This window comes from Centruroides vittatus, unplaced genomic scaffold, assembly GCF_030686945.1.
Source record: "Centruroides vittatus isolate TY-2023 unplaced genomic scaffold, ASM3068694v2 contig_273, whole genome shotgun sequence".
In the NCBI taxonomy this organism is placed as follows: domain Eukaryota; kingdom Metazoa; phylum Arthropoda; class Arachnida; order Scorpiones; family Buthidae; genus Centruroides; species Centruroides vittatus.
This window is the reverse complement of record NW_027121739.1, coordinates 1,541,975-1,560,077: the sequence shown is the minus strand read 5'-3', so window position 1 is coordinate 1,560,077 and position 18,103 is coordinate 1,541,975. Positions and strand designations below refer to the sequence as shown.

Below are 18,103 nucleotides of genomic sequence, written 5' to 3'. Positions count from 1 at the left end.
ATGCAGCTGCAAAGTCAGCAAGTTCTTCTCAGCATACAATGCTTATTGAAGGAGGTGACTTGAAGCTGGTTGTTAAAAAACGACTAGCAGAGAGATGGCAAAATGTGTGGAACGAACAAGTCCACAATAAACTTTACGAGATCAAACCTATAATAGAAAATTGGACACACAAGAAACAGTATGATAGGAGATCTGAAGTCGTTCTTACTCGTCTGAGAATTGGACATACTCGGCTTACTCATCAATACCTTTTGAAGGGTGATGACCAGCCAGTATGCCAGTATTGCATTTGTACTTTAAGTGTTAAACATATACTTTGCAACTGTGTTGCTTTTGACCAGAGTCGCAGACAGCATTTTGGAAATGCAACTTTGAGAGAGATTTTGGGCCAGAGGCCAAATCTTGATAAGATACTGAACTTTTTGAAAGTTATAAATATTAATAGAGAGATTTAAGTTAACTAATTTATTTATTTATTTATTTATTTATTTATTTATTATATATTTATATTTGTGTTGTTCTGTTTGTTTGTGTTTTTGTGTTGTATTGACGCCTTGTGATATATATATTTAGCTTTGTTTAATTTTACCATTTGTCATGGCGCAGCATAGCCTGTTTGGCTCTTGTGCCAAAAAACTAGAACTAACTAACTAACTAACTGGGAAGGTTCATTGGTTGAAGGATGATGGTTTGAAGGACATGTGCGTTTTTTGACATGATAAAACTGGTTATGGAGTGAGACATTCTCGATGGGTACAAGTATAATTACAATAATTCTTGTAACTTTAAAATTCATGTCTGGTCGTTTAAGAAATTGTTGTTCAGAGAAAGTTCAGGAGACTAGGCAATTAACAGAAAGTTGGTTAAGTTTTCAGATGTTCTATCTGCAAGGAAGATACACTCTAAGAAAGTTAGACATAGCTATATGTCATTAATGAGGTCAGTGAAGAATCAAAAAAGAGAACACTTGTCAGCACTTCTTGCTGTTAACAGAAAGGTGTATAAACTGTTCATACTGTCCCCATGTCCTGGAGATGTCTGATTTTATAGAGTTGGTCTCTCAGTTGAACACTCTTGTTAGTCTTGCATATTATCTCTCAGGACTTATTAGTTTCGCACTTGTTTCTAGGTGAAATTAGACTGTCTCAATTGCAAGAAAAGTTTGATGTTTCCAATTAATTTGATGATGTTGATCTTAGATCCCATAATCTTGAATTCTGAAACATTACATACCTCTTCCTTTCAGTTATTGCTTCAAAATCCAAAACTATTCATAATCTTTGAAGGTAAACAAATTAATAAAAATTATTTCACAATATTAAATGAGGGGGTTTTGGTGAATGCTTGGACAGTTTCCCAAATCTTGCAGCAAGAAAAGTTTAGAATAATCTTTGACTTCTGATTAATAACCATCTATGTAGTTTCTTTAATTAAATAGTTTTGTGTTATTTATCAAGATTTGAGAGAGAGACTGTTTGGCCTCACTGTATAAATTCATTTTTCAAGTACTTGTAAAGTTTCACAAAATGTCACAGACCATTTGTGAATTTTAATAGGCATTCAATCTTCTGACACTAAAAATTCAATCGTCAATTGCCACTTTGTTCAGAATGAGAGAGTTTACATTTAATTTAACTGTTATGCAACAATGCAACAAAGCAAACTGGAACGTCACACACAAAGACTAACATTCACTGCTAGTAAATGGTGACACACACATTTTTCTATACCCACACTTCAGAACGCTACAAAAGGAGATGTCAATTGACACTCATATGTATTCATTTTTGAACTTTAATAATTTTATTTAATGTATAAATATGTTTGAGTTAAAAACATCAGTGCAAAATTTTCCTTTTCTTTTGGAATACATTAGAATTGCCTAGGAATATAAATACTGTATGGTAGATTATCAATTATTCTAAATAATTGGGGCAGGACAGTTTCAGATAACCAGTCACGCTCAATAGGAAACTAACAAAGATAAATAAATACCTTAAAGTAAATGTACTATTTTTAATTCTAATACAGCACAATAGTGAAAAAGATTATGGCATAAAAATTTAATGCATGCAAATGATAAACAAGTGACAAAAACAATTGTCTAATTATTAAAAACAAGCGTTAATCTTTCATTGAGAACATTTCAATGAAACTTTGAATTTTAAACAAATATGCATAATAATAAAATTACTTATCGTTGTTTTTTCTTAAAAATTACTTATTTTGCTTTGTTTTACACTAGCGTTGATAACAAGATAGCAGGCCTGAAGATGCCAATAATTGTTATTTACATAAAAATTTCTGAAATTAGTACAAAAGTTAGTACAAGTACAAAAATCTTTAATTTGTGTACTTGTGTAAACAAATATACTTTCATTTAATGAAATTCATTCTTTATTTTACATTAAGTGTTGTCATATGACAACAAATGGTATGTACAAAATATTGTAATTATTCATCTAAAAGTACCTAATGATGTACAAAAATGTATAAATTAGTTTTCATTTATAATTGATGAATATTTTTAAGGAAATATATAATGTTCTGTAAATTATTTTTTTAGAGAATTAAGATGCAAATCTTATTTTTATTTTCAGAACGTCTGCATTGTGTCACGATGCACTTTTAGATTTGGACAAGTGTTTGGAATATTTATATGCTAATGAGAAAGGACTAGTCGATTCAAACCACGCAGACGGCACTAATACTGTCGTATTTGACGATGTTATTTTTAAAATGACTGTTATGTGTATCATGTGCGTGGCTAGACTGCAGCAGAAAAGTAAGTTTAAACTTTTTTCCCTCAACTGTTGTGCAATGTATTTATTATTTAAATTTGTCTTGTTATTGCATAGACAAATCAGCAATATCGGCTTCTGTAGCTTTTACTTTAGCTCTCTTTTCGAGTATTGTTTCACATGGCGTCAAGAGAATTCAAGAATCTTTTTTTTCCGAGGACGCGCAAAATAGTTTAGAAGAATGTGATTTAAAAAATGGTAAATCCGTTTTATTTATTTTAAAAACTATTTGTTATTGGCTAATAAATTCAACATTTATATTAAAAGGTGAACAAAACCTTGTCGACACAACGCCTACAACTTCCCCGCAACCTCCTTTAATACATTGCAGTACAATATCATCTGGAGATAATCATGATATTTCCAAGGTGTGTAATGTTTAATATTTGTTTTAACACAATAAATTTTTACTTACATAAATTTCTGGTATTAATAAAATTATACATTGAATTGCTGTCCAATATAGAGATAGCATTATTAATCAGTGATAAGCTAAATGTTAGATATGCTTGGCAGCACAGTGGCAGTATTATTTTCAATATTTTATATCTTATTACTTTTTGTAAGCAAAACATGAATGTATACAATATATAGAATACATAGTAAAGTTCTTATACATTGAAGTAACTGAAGAATGCAAATAACTAGTTATGAACATGATTTATAGATATATTAAAGTTGCTATGTGCTAAGAGATGAGACCACTTGCCGAGCTCCTAGTGATAAAATTTGAAAGGTTAGTGTTCATATCTCAAACAATGCATGATACAGAAAAAGTCAATTACAAAGTTATAGATCATAACTGATTTAGTGTGAGTTCCCAGACGAAGTTCAAAATCGAGTAAATCGCGAAATTCTTGCGCTAAAAATTATAGCAATAAATTGTGTCAGGAAAGAGAAAAAAACCTTTGATCTAAACGACGAGACTCGGAACTGCTCGAACACATGTTAAATAATCTGTCAATGTCTAACCAGAAGCTAAACTCTAGCATGAGCATTCATAAACAGGTAGATCTTTGACTCGAGTATCTATAAGTTTTTTACCGGGATAAACTGTCTCAAAAAAGGAACATTTTTGATAGATGAAAAATGATCATTAAAATTTCTAGATGCCCAAAAATTTACAAACAATGGCCTGAATTATGAGTGCAGGTGTTATTGTTTTATAAACAATCTCCAAGCAGAGTCGACAAAGAGGTATCAGGTGGACACCTCAAATCGGACCTTTCCCGTGACTCGAGATGGTTTCGTCTTGCACCTGGAGACAAGGGAGAGACCAATCAGAGAAAGAGAAGGGGGACGAGAAAACAATCACAAGTACAGATGACAAGAGAAAATGTATAAAAATTGGGACTTCAAGGTTGAAGGAGATTCTCTCTGACAGTCTCCTCTAACCATTTCGGAGATAGCTCACTGTGTGCTAGGGTGGAAGTTCATGTCACCTAGAGCACTGCAGCGATTCTCATCCTGTCAACTACGCCCAAGGACTTAAACTCATTTGCCCCGGGGCCTCTACAGACGAAGGACCAAGGAAGTAGAACTATAGACCTGATGTAAGCTATGGACGTTTCCAAATAAACTGTTTTAAATTATAAAACACTTGCTTTTCATTTACTCCCTTCGCCACAGCCAACATACAAGGTCTGTTCAAAAAATATATGGACTATTTGAATTGCATGACTCCAGTTGGTTCCAGGGGAATCCGCTTGGTGTTGTTAGGTTTGTACAGATCGTCTGGTGATAAAGCCATTTCTCGATTACAGATATCTTTATTTGTTGATTAGCTACGTGGTTTTTAGTGAAGTGCGATTTTTTTGTTTGTCGGAATTCAGAATGAATGACTTGAAGGAGCAACGACTTGCTGTGAAATTTTGTGTTAAACTTGGAAAATCTGCGACTGAAACATTTGCTATGCTCAACATGGCTTACGGTGATGTTACTATGAAGCGTACAGCATGTTTCAAGTGGCATGAACGTTTTAAGGATGGTCAACAGTCGATTGAAGATGATGAGCATCCTGGACGTCCTTCCACGTCAACTGACGACCCACACGTCGACAAAATCAACACCCTGGTGCGGGCAAATCAACATCTGACCATCAGGGAGCTTGCTGAAGAGTGTGGGATATCGGTTGGATCTTGTTATGAAATTTTGACCGAAAAATTGAAGATGCATTGTGTTGCTGCGAAATTTGTGCCACGCCTGATGATGGATGACCAAAAAGCCAATCGCGTCCAGGTTTGTCAGGAACTGCTTGATCGTTCAGAAAAAGATCAAAACTTCTTGTCAAAGGATCATAACAGGTGATGAATCATTGGTTTACAGTTATGACATTGAAACGAAGGTCCAATCATCCCAGTGGGCTGGGTGAAACGTCCCCCAGACCCAAAAAAGCTTGCCAAGTTCGATCCAATGTCAAGGTGATGCTGACAGTTTTCTTTGATGCTAAGGATATCGTTCACCACGAGTATCTCCCCCAAGGCTCCACAGTGAACCAGACTTACTACATTGAAGTTCTGAAACGTCTGAGGGATGCCATCCATCGCAAAAGGCCAGAAATGTGGAAGAGTGGCGACTGGTTTCTCCATCATGACAATGCTCCAGCCCATTCAGCCCTCAGAACTTGTGAGTTATTTTCCGAACACTCGATCACTGTTCTTCCCCACCCACCCTACTCACCTGACCTTGCTCCATGTGACTTTTTCTTGTTCTCCAAATTCAAAAGACCCTTGAAAGGAAGAAGATTTGAGACAATTCCCAAGATTGAGGCAAATGTGACAAAGGCACTGAAGGACATTACAACAGAAGCATACCAGGACTGTTTCAACAAGTGGAAACACCGTTGGGATAAGTGTGTGCATTGGAAAGGAGAGTACTTTGAAGGGGACCCAGACATATAACTTCTACATAAAGTACATTTTGTTTTATGACATCAGTCCGTGTGTTTTTTGAACAGACCTCGTATGTGGTTTCCCTTGGACTCATCCTGACGTGGGATTGATTGTACCCCTTTTAGTCAGCGAATCTTACATTAGTACAAAAGGACACCACGTGTACAATCTGTTACAAAAGTACAGGAACACCATAAATTTTGTTTTCTCAAAATTTATTTTGAAAATATTACTGGAAATATTATTAATTATTTTTTATCATTATTTTGATTATTTTATCATGTTTTTTACATTTCGTAAAGCAGCGCAAATTTTTTTACAAATATTCATTTTTTGATATGTTACAAAAGTATAGGTACACTTTCTAAAATTACATAAAAATAATTTTTAAATAAATTTTAAACACCTTTAATATTTGGTTTCACCTTCTTTGGCTACAATTACTTGAAAAATTGTGTTAGGCATGGAGTTTATTAATTATTTTTAGTTGTTCATCCTTAATTTCATCCCATGTATCCATTATTGCAATTTTCAATTGATTTACAGATTCATATTGTTTCCTATTTTGATAAACGATGGCTACTAACATTCCCTATAAATTTTGATGGGATTTAAATCTGGGCCACTCAATTACATCAATATTTTCTTTCTTAAACCAATTTTTAGTTGAAATTGAGGCATGAATGAGAGCATTATCTTGCTGAAACTTCCATTTATGACCTTCAATTAATGCACCAAATGTAATCATATTATTATACAATAATTCTTGATACTTTTCTGAGTTCATATTTTTGTCAACAAATACTAAATCAGTTTTACCTCCCCATCCAAAACCACCCCAAATCACTACAGACCCATCCCCTGGTTGCCAGCTTATTTTAACTCTGCTTTCTCTTCTTAAATCATGCCAATAATATGAAAACCCATCAGGGCAATCTAAATTAAACTTATTCTCATCACTAAACATTATTTCTTGCCATTCTTCAGTCCATCCCATCTTGTCTTTAGCCCAGTTTAAATGCATTGATTTTTTAAAGGTGATTTCAACTTTATTTTTTAAATATTTTACATTGTCATTGTTTTTAAAATTCTCCAAACAGTCGCATGAGATACAGCTACTGGTAATTCAGCAGGAGCTTGTCTTGTTTACATGTTTTTATTAGTTATAAGCTTCCAAACTTGTCTCTTATTCTTGAATGACGGCCTTTAGGCCATTCTGACTTCCTTTTTTACCTGTAATTTTCACCTTGTTACAAAATGTTTAGAATAGCATTTGTAGATCTATTTACAGCTGCAGCAATTTGCCTCAGAGACTTGCCTGAACCACTCAAATAATAAATTTTATCTATTTCTTGCTCCTGAAGTACAGTTCCACGAGGCATTGTTGAAAATGTGTATATAACATTAAATAAAACATTCAAAAAAGCCACCAGGACAGTTAAAAATGATATCTAATGTAGTGGTAATATTTTTAATTATTATTATGATAAATTAATTTTTAAGAGACTTTTAAGTGGTGTACCTATACTTTTTTAACACATCAAAAAATGAATATTTGTGAAAAAAAAAATTTATGTTGCTTTATGAAATGTAAAAAAATCTGATAAAATAATTAAACTAATAATAAAAATAATTAATAATACTTCCAGTAATAATTTCAAAATAAATTTTGAAAAAACAAAATTTATGGTGTTCCTACACTTTTGTAACAGACTGTATATGAATAGTGTGAATAGAAAACATGAAATGCTTATGTGCACAAGTAGTAAAATGTGTATTTCTCATTTTTCTATGTCTTCATGCTGCATTCATTACTATACTTCATATGTAGTGCATCGCTCATACACATCAGTGCTTAAGGACTTTACTATGCACCCTGAATATGAGGGTTTTGTATATGTTGGTTTATATATTTGCAAATATTAAATGAAATTTATTTCACTTGTAATTGTTTCTTAGATTTCATTTTTAAATTTTTTTTACCATAGTTTAGTTTATATATATACTTTCTAATGTTTCAAAATATAAACTTTACTTGAGCAATGTTAGACTGGTTTCTTTTTAAATTGAACAGTGTAACTTGGAACCATGAGTAGGGGATGTTCAGTAATTAAAATTATTACATTACTAATTAAATTTTTTATATTGTTGTTCTTTAGAAATATAAAGAGAAACTGTCTAGAAAAAATAACAAATCTGTAACCTGCTTGCGGATGCTTCGTCGTCGAAGGAAAATGAGCGGTACTAGTCAAGAAGATTCGGAGTTTAGTGAAGGTATGAATAACTTTAACAAAAGACTTTATTGAAATTAAATAAATATATACTTTATATATAATAATATTGAAGTAATTGATTTTATACTGTTTATTATCAAATATACATAAGGAACTATTACACTGTTTATTCAAAATAGGACTTAACTCTTTTTGAGAATTTCTTCTTTCAATGTACCTGGAAAAAGAATTGTTTTATTCCTCAGGCTATGAAGGGATTTTATATAGAAAAACCAGTCAAAGAACTTTTCCTTTAATCAATTTTGTCTTGAACAGATTAAGGCAGTTTTGACCGATCTTGTGTTTAAAGAATTAAACATGGTAATTATGAGGGTTGACTGATAAATAAGGGTTCCATTTTCTATAAAATTAGTTTGGGGAAAAAGGATAATGTGACTGATTTTTACTACTTTTTGAAAATATTTATTTTAATCCTACCATATTCATTTTTTAACATAATTGCCATTTAGAATGGCACATTTTTTAAACACTCAATTTATTTTTCTATTCTGTGTGTGAAGAAAAAACTGGTTTTTCTGCAATTCCTTCCCATTCAGCAACTTGAATTTCAGCATCCAATGAAAAATGTTGAACTTTTAACCCTGTATTTAATTTTAGGAATAACCAAGTTTGACAGTGAAAGATTTGGCATATAAAGAGAGTGCAGAATAACCTGTAACTTTGGTTTTTTATATAAGTGGTGTCTTTACTGTTAACTTATTGCAGTGTGATATTACATTGTTACAGTACAAGAAAGATAACTGTGAGCACGTCTCGAGCACTCGTTCAGTTTCACAATACTTTGCTATATTTATTGCTTCTGTCATTGTACACAACCTTAAATCACTAATTCATACTTTGTATGAAATGAGGAAGCTTGGATAAGTTTGAATTTTAACAATCAAACTCAAACTTATCCAAGCTTCCTCATATATAATAATGCAATACAATGAACTAAAACTTTGTACATACAGATTAGATACTTGGGGTACTAAATAGTGCTGGTCACATATTTATATTCCTGCATTTTGTACAATGCTACATTATTACATTATTTAAAACTTCATTTATAAATCAATTCTCTTAATTAAAAAATAAGCAGAAATATTATATGCACAATTGCTACAGAGAACTTATCATACAGGAATGCTTTTTTCAACGGAAAAGATAAATTTTATTTTCTATTTTTAATGAAGAGAAATGCATTTTGAACCAATGCCCCTCTTCAGTCCTTATTACATATAATGGTAAACTAAATAAGAAATTACAGAATACATTTAATAGTTATTCCTATTTTACATATGCATACAACTCAAAAATAATCTAAAATATAGCTAATGGTGACTACTAGAATAACTAAGTATTAAAAGTGTAGTGTAAAACTGAAATAAAATAAAAAATAAATAAATAATTCCATAATAATTTGTGCTTAATTCCAAAGAACATACAACCAAAAGAGAGAACAATAAGCAATCAAGTACTAGAAACATCAGAATTTTTTCATAATTATGTTAAATGTTTTATATATAATATACATTATTTTTTATAGAATGTTTTATTACCTTTAATTAACAAGTTAATCTTAATATGGATGACTAAGAAGTATAAGTTTAGAATTTTCTTTCTTAAAAGTTATATTTTTTTGAAAATTACATAGATATAAAACACATTATATGTTATGTAAATGAACATGATAACACGAAGATGAATAAAAACTCATTCAATTAATTAATCTTTATTTAATTGAATTAAAATTAGATATAATTGGAAACCATGACTTTACTAAATAATTGAATATGTGATAGTAAAAATTTCACAAATTGAGGAGTAATTACAAAAGAAATTTTTTTGAAGTCTTCTTACAAATAGTGCCACATTAATGTGTGGGTATATGTAGTTGTGGCTGCAGCCTTACCTTCTCAGTGTCTTCGTCTCACCACTCATTACTAATATTTTTATTATTCATATCTATGTCTAGATAATTTTTGAAAGAAATTGAGTCAAGACCTCAAAGCTGTTTAAAATGTTCTGTTTACAAATGTTCATTCACAAGTACAATTAGTAGGCTAATTGTATTTATGACTGTAATTAGTACTAATGTATTTCTGTAGCTGACTTGTGGGAAGGTTTTTTCCATATATATATATATATATATATATATATATATATGGAAAAAACCTTCCCACAAGTCAGCTATAGAAATGCATCATAATCTCCAGCACTAGACAGATTCCTGTAAAAAGATTTTACAAGAGTCTGGTTCATTAATTATGTAAAATTTGTATTTTAAGTGTTAAAAACCCTTAAAGTACAAATTTAAAAGGATGAAAAAATGTGTAAGTATTCTTTCATAGTAAATAAGTACACAATACATGATTTTGTTTGACAGCAAACTTTTATTTATATCACTGTCTGTTCCATTTTATATTTTTTACTGTTTACTAATATTTGATATGAACTATAATCAAATAAAAAATATTTTGAGATAAATGAAACAAACCTTGTATCATTTATTAGCAATACAATTTCATTGTTACTGTAATTGCATTGACGTGCTAATTTTGCTTGTTATAATTTATATTTTTATTACGTTACAGATTCTGACGACGATAAAGTTTCACCGAGTGACCACATTACATCTGACATTAGCGAAACTGGTAGCGTCAGTAGTGAAAGTTTGGCGGAACTAGAGGCAACGGAGGACGATCTAGTCGTAAACGGAATAAGCACTTCAAGTGGAGATTTGTCGACTCTGAATGGTGAACTAACTTTCAGTAATAGCGGAGATATTCTCAGTAGTAGTGGAGAATTAAAACCAAATCACATTATCAAGTAATTTTAAAAAAATTATATTTAGTTATCTTTATTTTTTGTTATTTACTAACAAAGTTTAGAAAAATTATCAATTTTTTAATTAAAATATTTTTAATTTTAAAAGAAATTGGAAGAAAAAGCCAAATGGCAAGCTCAATAACAACTGCAAGAATGAGTTGAATAATGGAATCGATTCAATAATCATGCATAATAAAGTCAATTCAAGTAATAAGATAAAATCTTCCAAACAAGATCTGAAACAAAAGTAAGCTTTGATTATTAAAAGCTTTTAAATACATAAAATGATGTTCTGTAATTTGTTTTTAAATCTTAAAGAATGAAAGAAACTAATGACAATAATTTGTACGTGTGTTTTTATTTCATACATTCTCTGTTATGAAATTAAAAAAGGAAATTCAATTTTATGTAAAAGAAGAAATTGACATTAATTAGTAGGTGGTTGCTAAAATTTAATATAAAATGGATTAAACATTGCAAAAATCTAAAACTTTTATTTTTTTTCATTGCAACAGAATTGACAAAAGAATCACCAAATTAGTTAACCAAGGTTTATATTGAGATTATTTTAAGTATACATACAACCAGTTTGGAATAGTTGTTTAGTCATTTTATTGGAAACAAATAACATGAAATTATTCCAAACTTGCTTTAATTGTTCCTAAAAATGTCAGTTAATTGGCTTCTGGATCATCATGTATATACATTTGGCATAAGATTTTAAGTTAAATTTAAAATTTAAAAATATTTTTGATCAATTGATAAACTATGTATGTATCCACTGTTAGCAAATTGTGAAATTTGTTTATTTTCAAGCTAACAGAAATTTATTTATTTATTACTTTTTTTATGTTTATATAATTTGTAGCATATCTACAATTACTTTACTTCCTCTGAAAACACTAAATATCTTAAGCAAAGAAGGATTATTACCCTGTTTGAAAATAATTTTCGATTGGATGCAGACCCATACAGAAATAGTTTCTGCTTGTGAAGAGGTAACTGTCATAATTGTAAATGTGTCTTTCATTAACAACATGTGGTTGGCCAATAAGTTCGGGCAATTTTTGTTGATAGTTGGCGGGAGACCTTACGAAAAGCAACTAACTTCAATCAAACTTTGTGTTTGATTGTGTTTTGTGTGTGTTTTTATGTTGATGGAAAAATGAATAAACAAGAATTTTTGGAACACTTAAAAAAGAGAAAAACAGTAAATTTGTAAAAAAGATGTATGTTGTACAGTGAGGATGCTCTGAAAACAATGCCTATTCCAAAAATTGGTTTCATTCTGGGGATTTTTCTGTCCAAAACACACCTCACTTGGGCCAGCCACAAGAGAGAGAGACCAATAAAGTAAAGGAGCAAATCTAATACCAAACCATGCTACATGACATGGAAGATTGCAGTCATTCTCCAAATATTAAAAACCACTTGCATTAACTTGGCAACATTATCAGACTTGATGTTTTAGTTTCATACAAAGTAGTAGCTGAAGCAAATCTTCTAGAGCACATTTCCATCAGTGAGAAAGAGATCCATTTTTGAAGATGATGATAACAGGCAATGAACAATGCATTGTATGCAACATCAAGCAAAATCTATTTTGAGACAGCTTGGCAAACACTAACAACTACTTCAAAGGCAAGGTTTTGACCAAACATGATCAAGCTCTCAATTTGGTAGAACCAGAAGGGTGTTGTGTTCTACAATTGCTTCCAAAGAACAGAACAATCTATTTGGATGTATACTGTGGCCAGCTGGACAAATTGAATGCAACTGCCCACAAGCAGCATTCAGAATTGGTAAACTGCAAGGGCATTGTCTTCTGTCACAACAATGCCATACTCCCACAACTTTGCAAACATGGCAAAAATTATCAGAGCTGGGCTGGAGGTTTTACCACATCCTCCATATTCTCCAGATATTGCTATCTCTAATTACCATCTGTTTTGCTGTTTTCAGAATTCCTTAATTAAATGGATAGCACTTTGTTTTTGTGGAAGGCATCAAATGGCACTTGAACTGATTTTGTCAGAAAAAACAAAGTTTTTTGAACAAGAAATTATGGAGCTGCCCAAAAGATTGTAGATCAAAACAGTCAATACATTATTCAAATGAAGTTAGTGCTTTTATCCGAAAAAATTCTTTCACTCTCATGTTGAAAAGTTGCACAGACTTGTTGGCCAAACCTGTAATAATAATTTTGATATTTTTATTATGTTAACTTTTCTTTTTTTATTCTTTTTAGAGTTCAAAGTTTCTTTGGTGTCAAGTAGTGGATCTTCTTAATTTTCTTTTAAAAATTGAAGAAAATATATTATCAGCTAATGGTAAGTAATTAACATTTTAAGTTTAAAAAGAGTACGTAATTTGGAAAATTTGTTGTTAATAAAATTTTAAAATATTTTAAACAGAATTGGATATCAGCAGTCTTCTTCAGTTTTCCAGAAATTGCAGCGATTGGGAACAAAAATATCCTCTTCCCGAAGACATCGAACTTCAAAATCTTCCTTTGTTAGAAAATATTCATAATAAATTAAACTTTGATAAAAAGAAGAGCTTATCTCTTACCCAGCAAGTAAGTATATTTTAATTGTTCATATTTAAATATATTATTTATTTAGTGGCACAAGATATAAAATAGTAATATTTATCAAATGTCTTATAATAAAAACTAATTGAAATCAGAAAAATAAATATTTACACAATAACCAACTCCTTTAATAAAAATTCTATAATTACATAGTTTTTTATTACATAGTCACTTATGTAAACTAATGTTTATATCCTACTAGATAATAATAATGATTCAATAAATGTTTTTTTTCTCTTAAGTTATTTAATGAAAATACACAAAGCATGATGAATAATAAACTTTGTTTAGGAAACCATTTGAAAAATTTCATTAATAAAACTGCTTTTGATGGAGTTTCTCTTTGACTAACAATTGTACAAAAATGCTCATATAACAACAAAGTAAATAACATTTACATTGAATACTTTCATTTTCTTTATTTGTTGGGAGGAAACCAAATGTCAATACATACTACTTTATGGAATAAAATAAATAATTTTACACACGTATCAACTGTATGTATAAAAAACAAAACAAGTGATTTCGGTAAATGTCTTGATGTTTAAATTTAAAATTTATGAAGCTTAAAACATTTTATAACATCAGTAAGTATTTTTATGTATTATTAAATACGTTGAAATCTGCTTACGATTGATTAATTTGAGACTTGGACTGATGATAACCATCCAATAATAATGAGTGGGATTTACCAGAAACATTGATTTTATTGGTTTCGACATTAAAACAATCTGAAGTACATAAATGAAGATTAATTCATCATTTTTATTATTTAATAGTGATTTGTTTGGCAAATAACTGAAGTGACTGACAATTTAAGCTACTATACTGTATGTAAATGTTGAGTAAAATGAATTAAAGCACTGCTTAAGCTTGATAACAACTGCACTATCAATCACACATTGAAGCTGGCAGCCTAAAAAGTGCCTAAACTGTGTATTTTAAGTTATATATTTAACAATATCTGTACTTAAAGTAAGCATAGTCTACTTTATTTGGACCTTTACTGATTAATTTTATATAAAATTTGGATCATTTTTAGCTAATATTTATTAAAAAACCAATTTAAACTAGAAAAAAATTTACCTCACAGTTATAATTTGAAGGTAACATAAAATCATTAAGTGATTTTTATTATTTCCTTGGACTTTAGTAATGTTTTATTTATATGTAATGAGAATGATGTATTATGTCCACATTATTTTTTTGTGCTTGTTTTTAAACATTTTTGATGATTTAAAAAAATGTATCAGTTTATTTACTTTTTCTTATTTGTTGGGAAGTTGTATTATCATCATCTTCAATCACTTCAACAGGATTAAAGTGATTGAAGATAATAACACATATCAGTTGTTACTTTTGTTATAAAACTTTTCTGGATTAATCTGCAAATTGAGTAATTCTTTATTTATACAACTAGATTTGTAATTACAACTTTCATAATTTAGCTATTTTCTGTAGGAGATTTCCTTGACATTTGAATTATGCAAAAGATACATTCTTAACACAGTTTTATTTATGTAAAAATTCATAAATGTGTGTTGTTTCCATAATTTTAGATAAGTAAAATGATTTATAAGTTTCAAAAAGTATAATTTAGATAGATTTTATCCCTGTGTGTTTATATTTTCATATGTTTCACAAAAGTATTTGATTTTGCCAGAAAAGATGAGAATTTAATATTAAAAAATGCTCCATATATGAGGTGTTTCAACTTTGTTCTTATGTAACATGTAAATTGACAGTGACTTCTATTCAAAGTTGCTATTAGTTTTAACAAGGTATTATTAAAACGTTTATTATACAAAAAAGCATCCTTTATAATTTTAAAATAATGTTTTTCAGACTTTTCTTCGCCTTCAGTGTCTTCTGAATTTTGGTTCCGTTCTGTGCAAGTGTTGCAACAAAGTAATTACTTTCAATTCCGAGAATAAGTTGTATGCCATTATCCCATCGACTAACGGAACAATAAATTCGAATGAAACGGAAACCTCAATTAAGAAAGAAGTGAGTTAAAATTTTTATATGATCAAATTAACAATTTCAAATTTTTAATTTAATCACATTTGCTATGTTAGGTTGATAACAAAGAACTAGAAAATCAAAGAAAACAAATGATGAGAAGCATGGCTCATCTGTGGCTCAAAGTATGATCATAGTAATCATATTAAATGCTAAATTTTCAAGATATTTCTAACCATGTTATAAATTTACACAGGCCGAAGTCAATGATTTAGAAGTATTAGTAGAAGGCAGTTCGACTCCTCAGTTGTCTCCCTATTTAGTTCCCGACACCGGGTCTCTCTGTAGTCAACTTACTCTATTAAAGCAGTTGGTAGCAACTAAAAGATTCATTCTGGTCATCCCTACAGTAGGTGAGCTAAATATAGAATTTTTGAATCTCTAAGTCTATTTAGAAATTACATGTAATTTATGAATTACCATTTCGTTCTGCAGTTATAGAAAATCTAGATCAAATAAAACGAGAGAGTCCGAGCGCCAGAGAGGCCATACGCTGGCTCGAATCGGAACTACGTAGAGGTAGCAGGTAAGCATAATAGATTTTAAAAAATTTTGATTATGAATTAAGATAAAAAGATTTATTTATTTATTTAGATACATGAGGGCTCAGAAACAACAGGAAAGATTAAGTCTGACTCTAGTGAAATATCCAAAGAAGAAGGATAAAGAAGCATGGTAAGTTTGTATCGTTTTTATTTATATTTTGCCGGTTGAGGGTGTGTCTGTGAGGTAGCGCCATCTGTTGGTAGAGTTTGGAAACAAATTTATACATTATCTAAAATATTTCAATTTTAATGTCCATAAACGAATTTTTTCTGCTTCGTATATTATTTTTTGTGCACATATAACTAATTAATTTATAAGAAAATTTGGAAGATGCTTAAACATTGCCAAATATTACTTTAATTACTAAATTTTTTGAACTGGTTATTATTTAGACTTTGGAGATTCCCATTTTTCTGAAACCAAACTTAATTTCTGTATTAAACAATGCTCGCAGCCCCTTTTTTTCTTTCCATGACTTTAAATTTGATTTATAAATGACCAGCTTATTTTTCCATCCTGCCTCTTTCCTACCAAAAAAATATTTCTAGATATTATTGTTAATCAATAATTTGTATAGCAGTAATGACTAATGAGTATTCAATTTTTTTTATTCTTGCAGGGATTTTTTTAAGATCTTGGAATGTTGCCATTATTTAAATCAACAAGGATCGAACAGCAATTCCGACGTTCCATTAGTTACTCTGATTACTGGTAGTAGTAATATGTTGCCTTCAAATGCCTCCACTCTTGCACTGTCAGTAGGTAAGTAATTAAATATTTGAGCTAACTTTGTACCGAGCTGATAGCCATTCATTGTTTCAATCCTGATAATCCGCAAGAATGCACAACCATCCACATTATCCTCAAGATTTCTTGAAAAATATTTCGTTTGTTATATATAAATCTAATTCCAAATTCTCCCATCAATTCTTTAGGTGTAAACATGGAGAACATGGAGGAATTTGTTTCCAAGTGGCGTAACTCTTCCAAGAGCCAGGGTTGATCACAAGGATTACACAGTCGAGGAAGCATTTGGCAGAAAAAGTGGCAAAGGAGATTCTCATCTTAGAACACACTGCTACCTTCCACAGAAGGACGGACAAGAAGAAATTTGTCCAAGCAGTCAAATTAGGCCAAACGGATTCCCACACTTGATATAACCGGGACTATATTGGGTCGAAAGCACGAGGATTCTCTCGCAAGAGTGTCGTTACACAAATTTAAATTTACGAGATAAAAAAAAAAGTGTTATCGCAAAGACAATTTTGTTGCTCCACCCAAAGGTAAAAAAAACTTCAGCCAGAATAAGAAAAATAACCGTCAGACCAAACGGCTGTTTTGAGAAGACACAATACAAAAGTCGTCAATAGTGTAATGGTGCTAATAGTTCAAAAAAATACTTTAAGCCTGTTTTATTTTTAATCACCCCAGAGTACCCCAAGAAAATTTTAACCACACTCTCCAAAACCTCTCCGGGAATGGTTGTGGACGGCGACGTCCCTTTTGGCCAGACGACCCACGACCGGTAACCGTGGCGAAACTGCCAACGGATTAGCACGACCCCAGAAGCACGGGAGGAACGGAACCCTCCCTCCGGTTAGTCTGTTTCCACATGTCCGCCACGGTCCAACATCCAGTTTCAAAAGAAAACAAACAAATTTCAGTAGGTGGTTTATTATATTATTGGAATGAAAAATTGTTGGCTGAATAAAAAGCAACCTTTTCCCCCTTTGACAAGAAAAATTGCAGAAAGTTCTTTGTTTTTTCTATACCCACACACCATAGACAGACAGTGGTGTACACACACACACACTCACAAGGATTGGCATACACACATACATTACATAGAGGAGATTGATCCTCTCTAATGTGTCTCTACCTCCTCTTCTCAGTGCCAAACTTTTTCCGTTTGGCACTGAGGAGTGGAGGTAGAGACCACAATTTGTAAATTATAGTCTGCCCATCACACACCACAGGAGCATCAGAGGGCGATGACGGGCAGAAAACCGTCCGCATCTTCCCCCGTAAATCCGGTTATCCGGGTGGAACTTATTTTATAATAATCGTTGGGCGAGCGAGATCGGAGGAAATCACGAACAGCCAATTGCGAGGAGGGATTTGCGTCCGCTGATGCACTACTACCGC

The 18,103-nt window shown here is 31.2% G+C and overlaps 1 protein-coding gene and 1 long non-coding RNA gene across 2 annotated transcripts in view; both read left to right on the top strand.

Annotated features, from left to right (window-relative positions):
* Positions 1 to 17,701, top strand: part of Smg5 (Smg5 nonsense mediated mRNA decay factor) — a 59,032-nt gene extending 41,331 nt beyond the window's left edge. Inside the window, exons 9-24 of the mRNA XM_067266388.1 lie at positions 2,601 to 2,785; positions 2,859 to 2,999; positions 3,069 to 3,169; positions 7,852 to 7,966; positions 10,563 to 10,797; positions 10,904 to 11,044; positions 11,666 to 11,795; positions 13,046 to 13,127; positions 13,212 to 13,375; positions 15,236 to 15,397; positions 15,469 to 15,537; positions 15,609 to 15,765; positions 15,848 to 15,938; positions 16,007 to 16,087; positions 16,578 to 16,720; positions 16,894 to 17,701. Of these exons, the coding sequence (XP_067122489.1) occupies positions 2,601 to 2,785; positions 2,859 to 2,999; positions 3,069 to 3,169; positions 7,852 to 7,966; positions 10,563 to 10,797; positions 10,904 to 11,044; positions 11,666 to 11,795; positions 13,046 to 13,127; positions 13,212 to 13,375; positions 15,236 to 15,397; positions 15,469 to 15,537; positions 15,609 to 15,765; positions 15,848 to 15,938; positions 16,007 to 16,087; positions 16,578 to 16,720; positions 16,894 to 16,961 (2,065 nt within the window). The 3' untranslated portion in view covers positions 16,962 to 17,701. The remainder of the gene's footprint in view (positions 1 to 2,600; positions 2,786 to 2,858; positions 3,000 to 3,068; positions 3,170 to 7,851; positions 7,967 to 10,562; positions 10,798 to 10,903; positions 11,045 to 11,665; positions 11,796 to 13,045; positions 13,128 to 13,211; positions 13,376 to 15,235; positions 15,398 to 15,468; positions 15,538 to 15,608; positions 15,766 to 15,847; positions 15,939 to 16,006; positions 16,088 to 16,577; positions 16,721 to 16,893) is intronic.
* LOC136971891 (uncharacterized) lies at positions 4,442 to 5,761 on the top strand. The gene is made up of 2 exons (XR_010880236.1): positions 4,442 to 4,776; positions 5,185 to 5,761. It is a non-coding gene; the product is annotated as an uncharacterized lncRNA (long non-coding RNA).
* Positions 17,702 to 18,103: the final 402 nt, after the last annotated feature.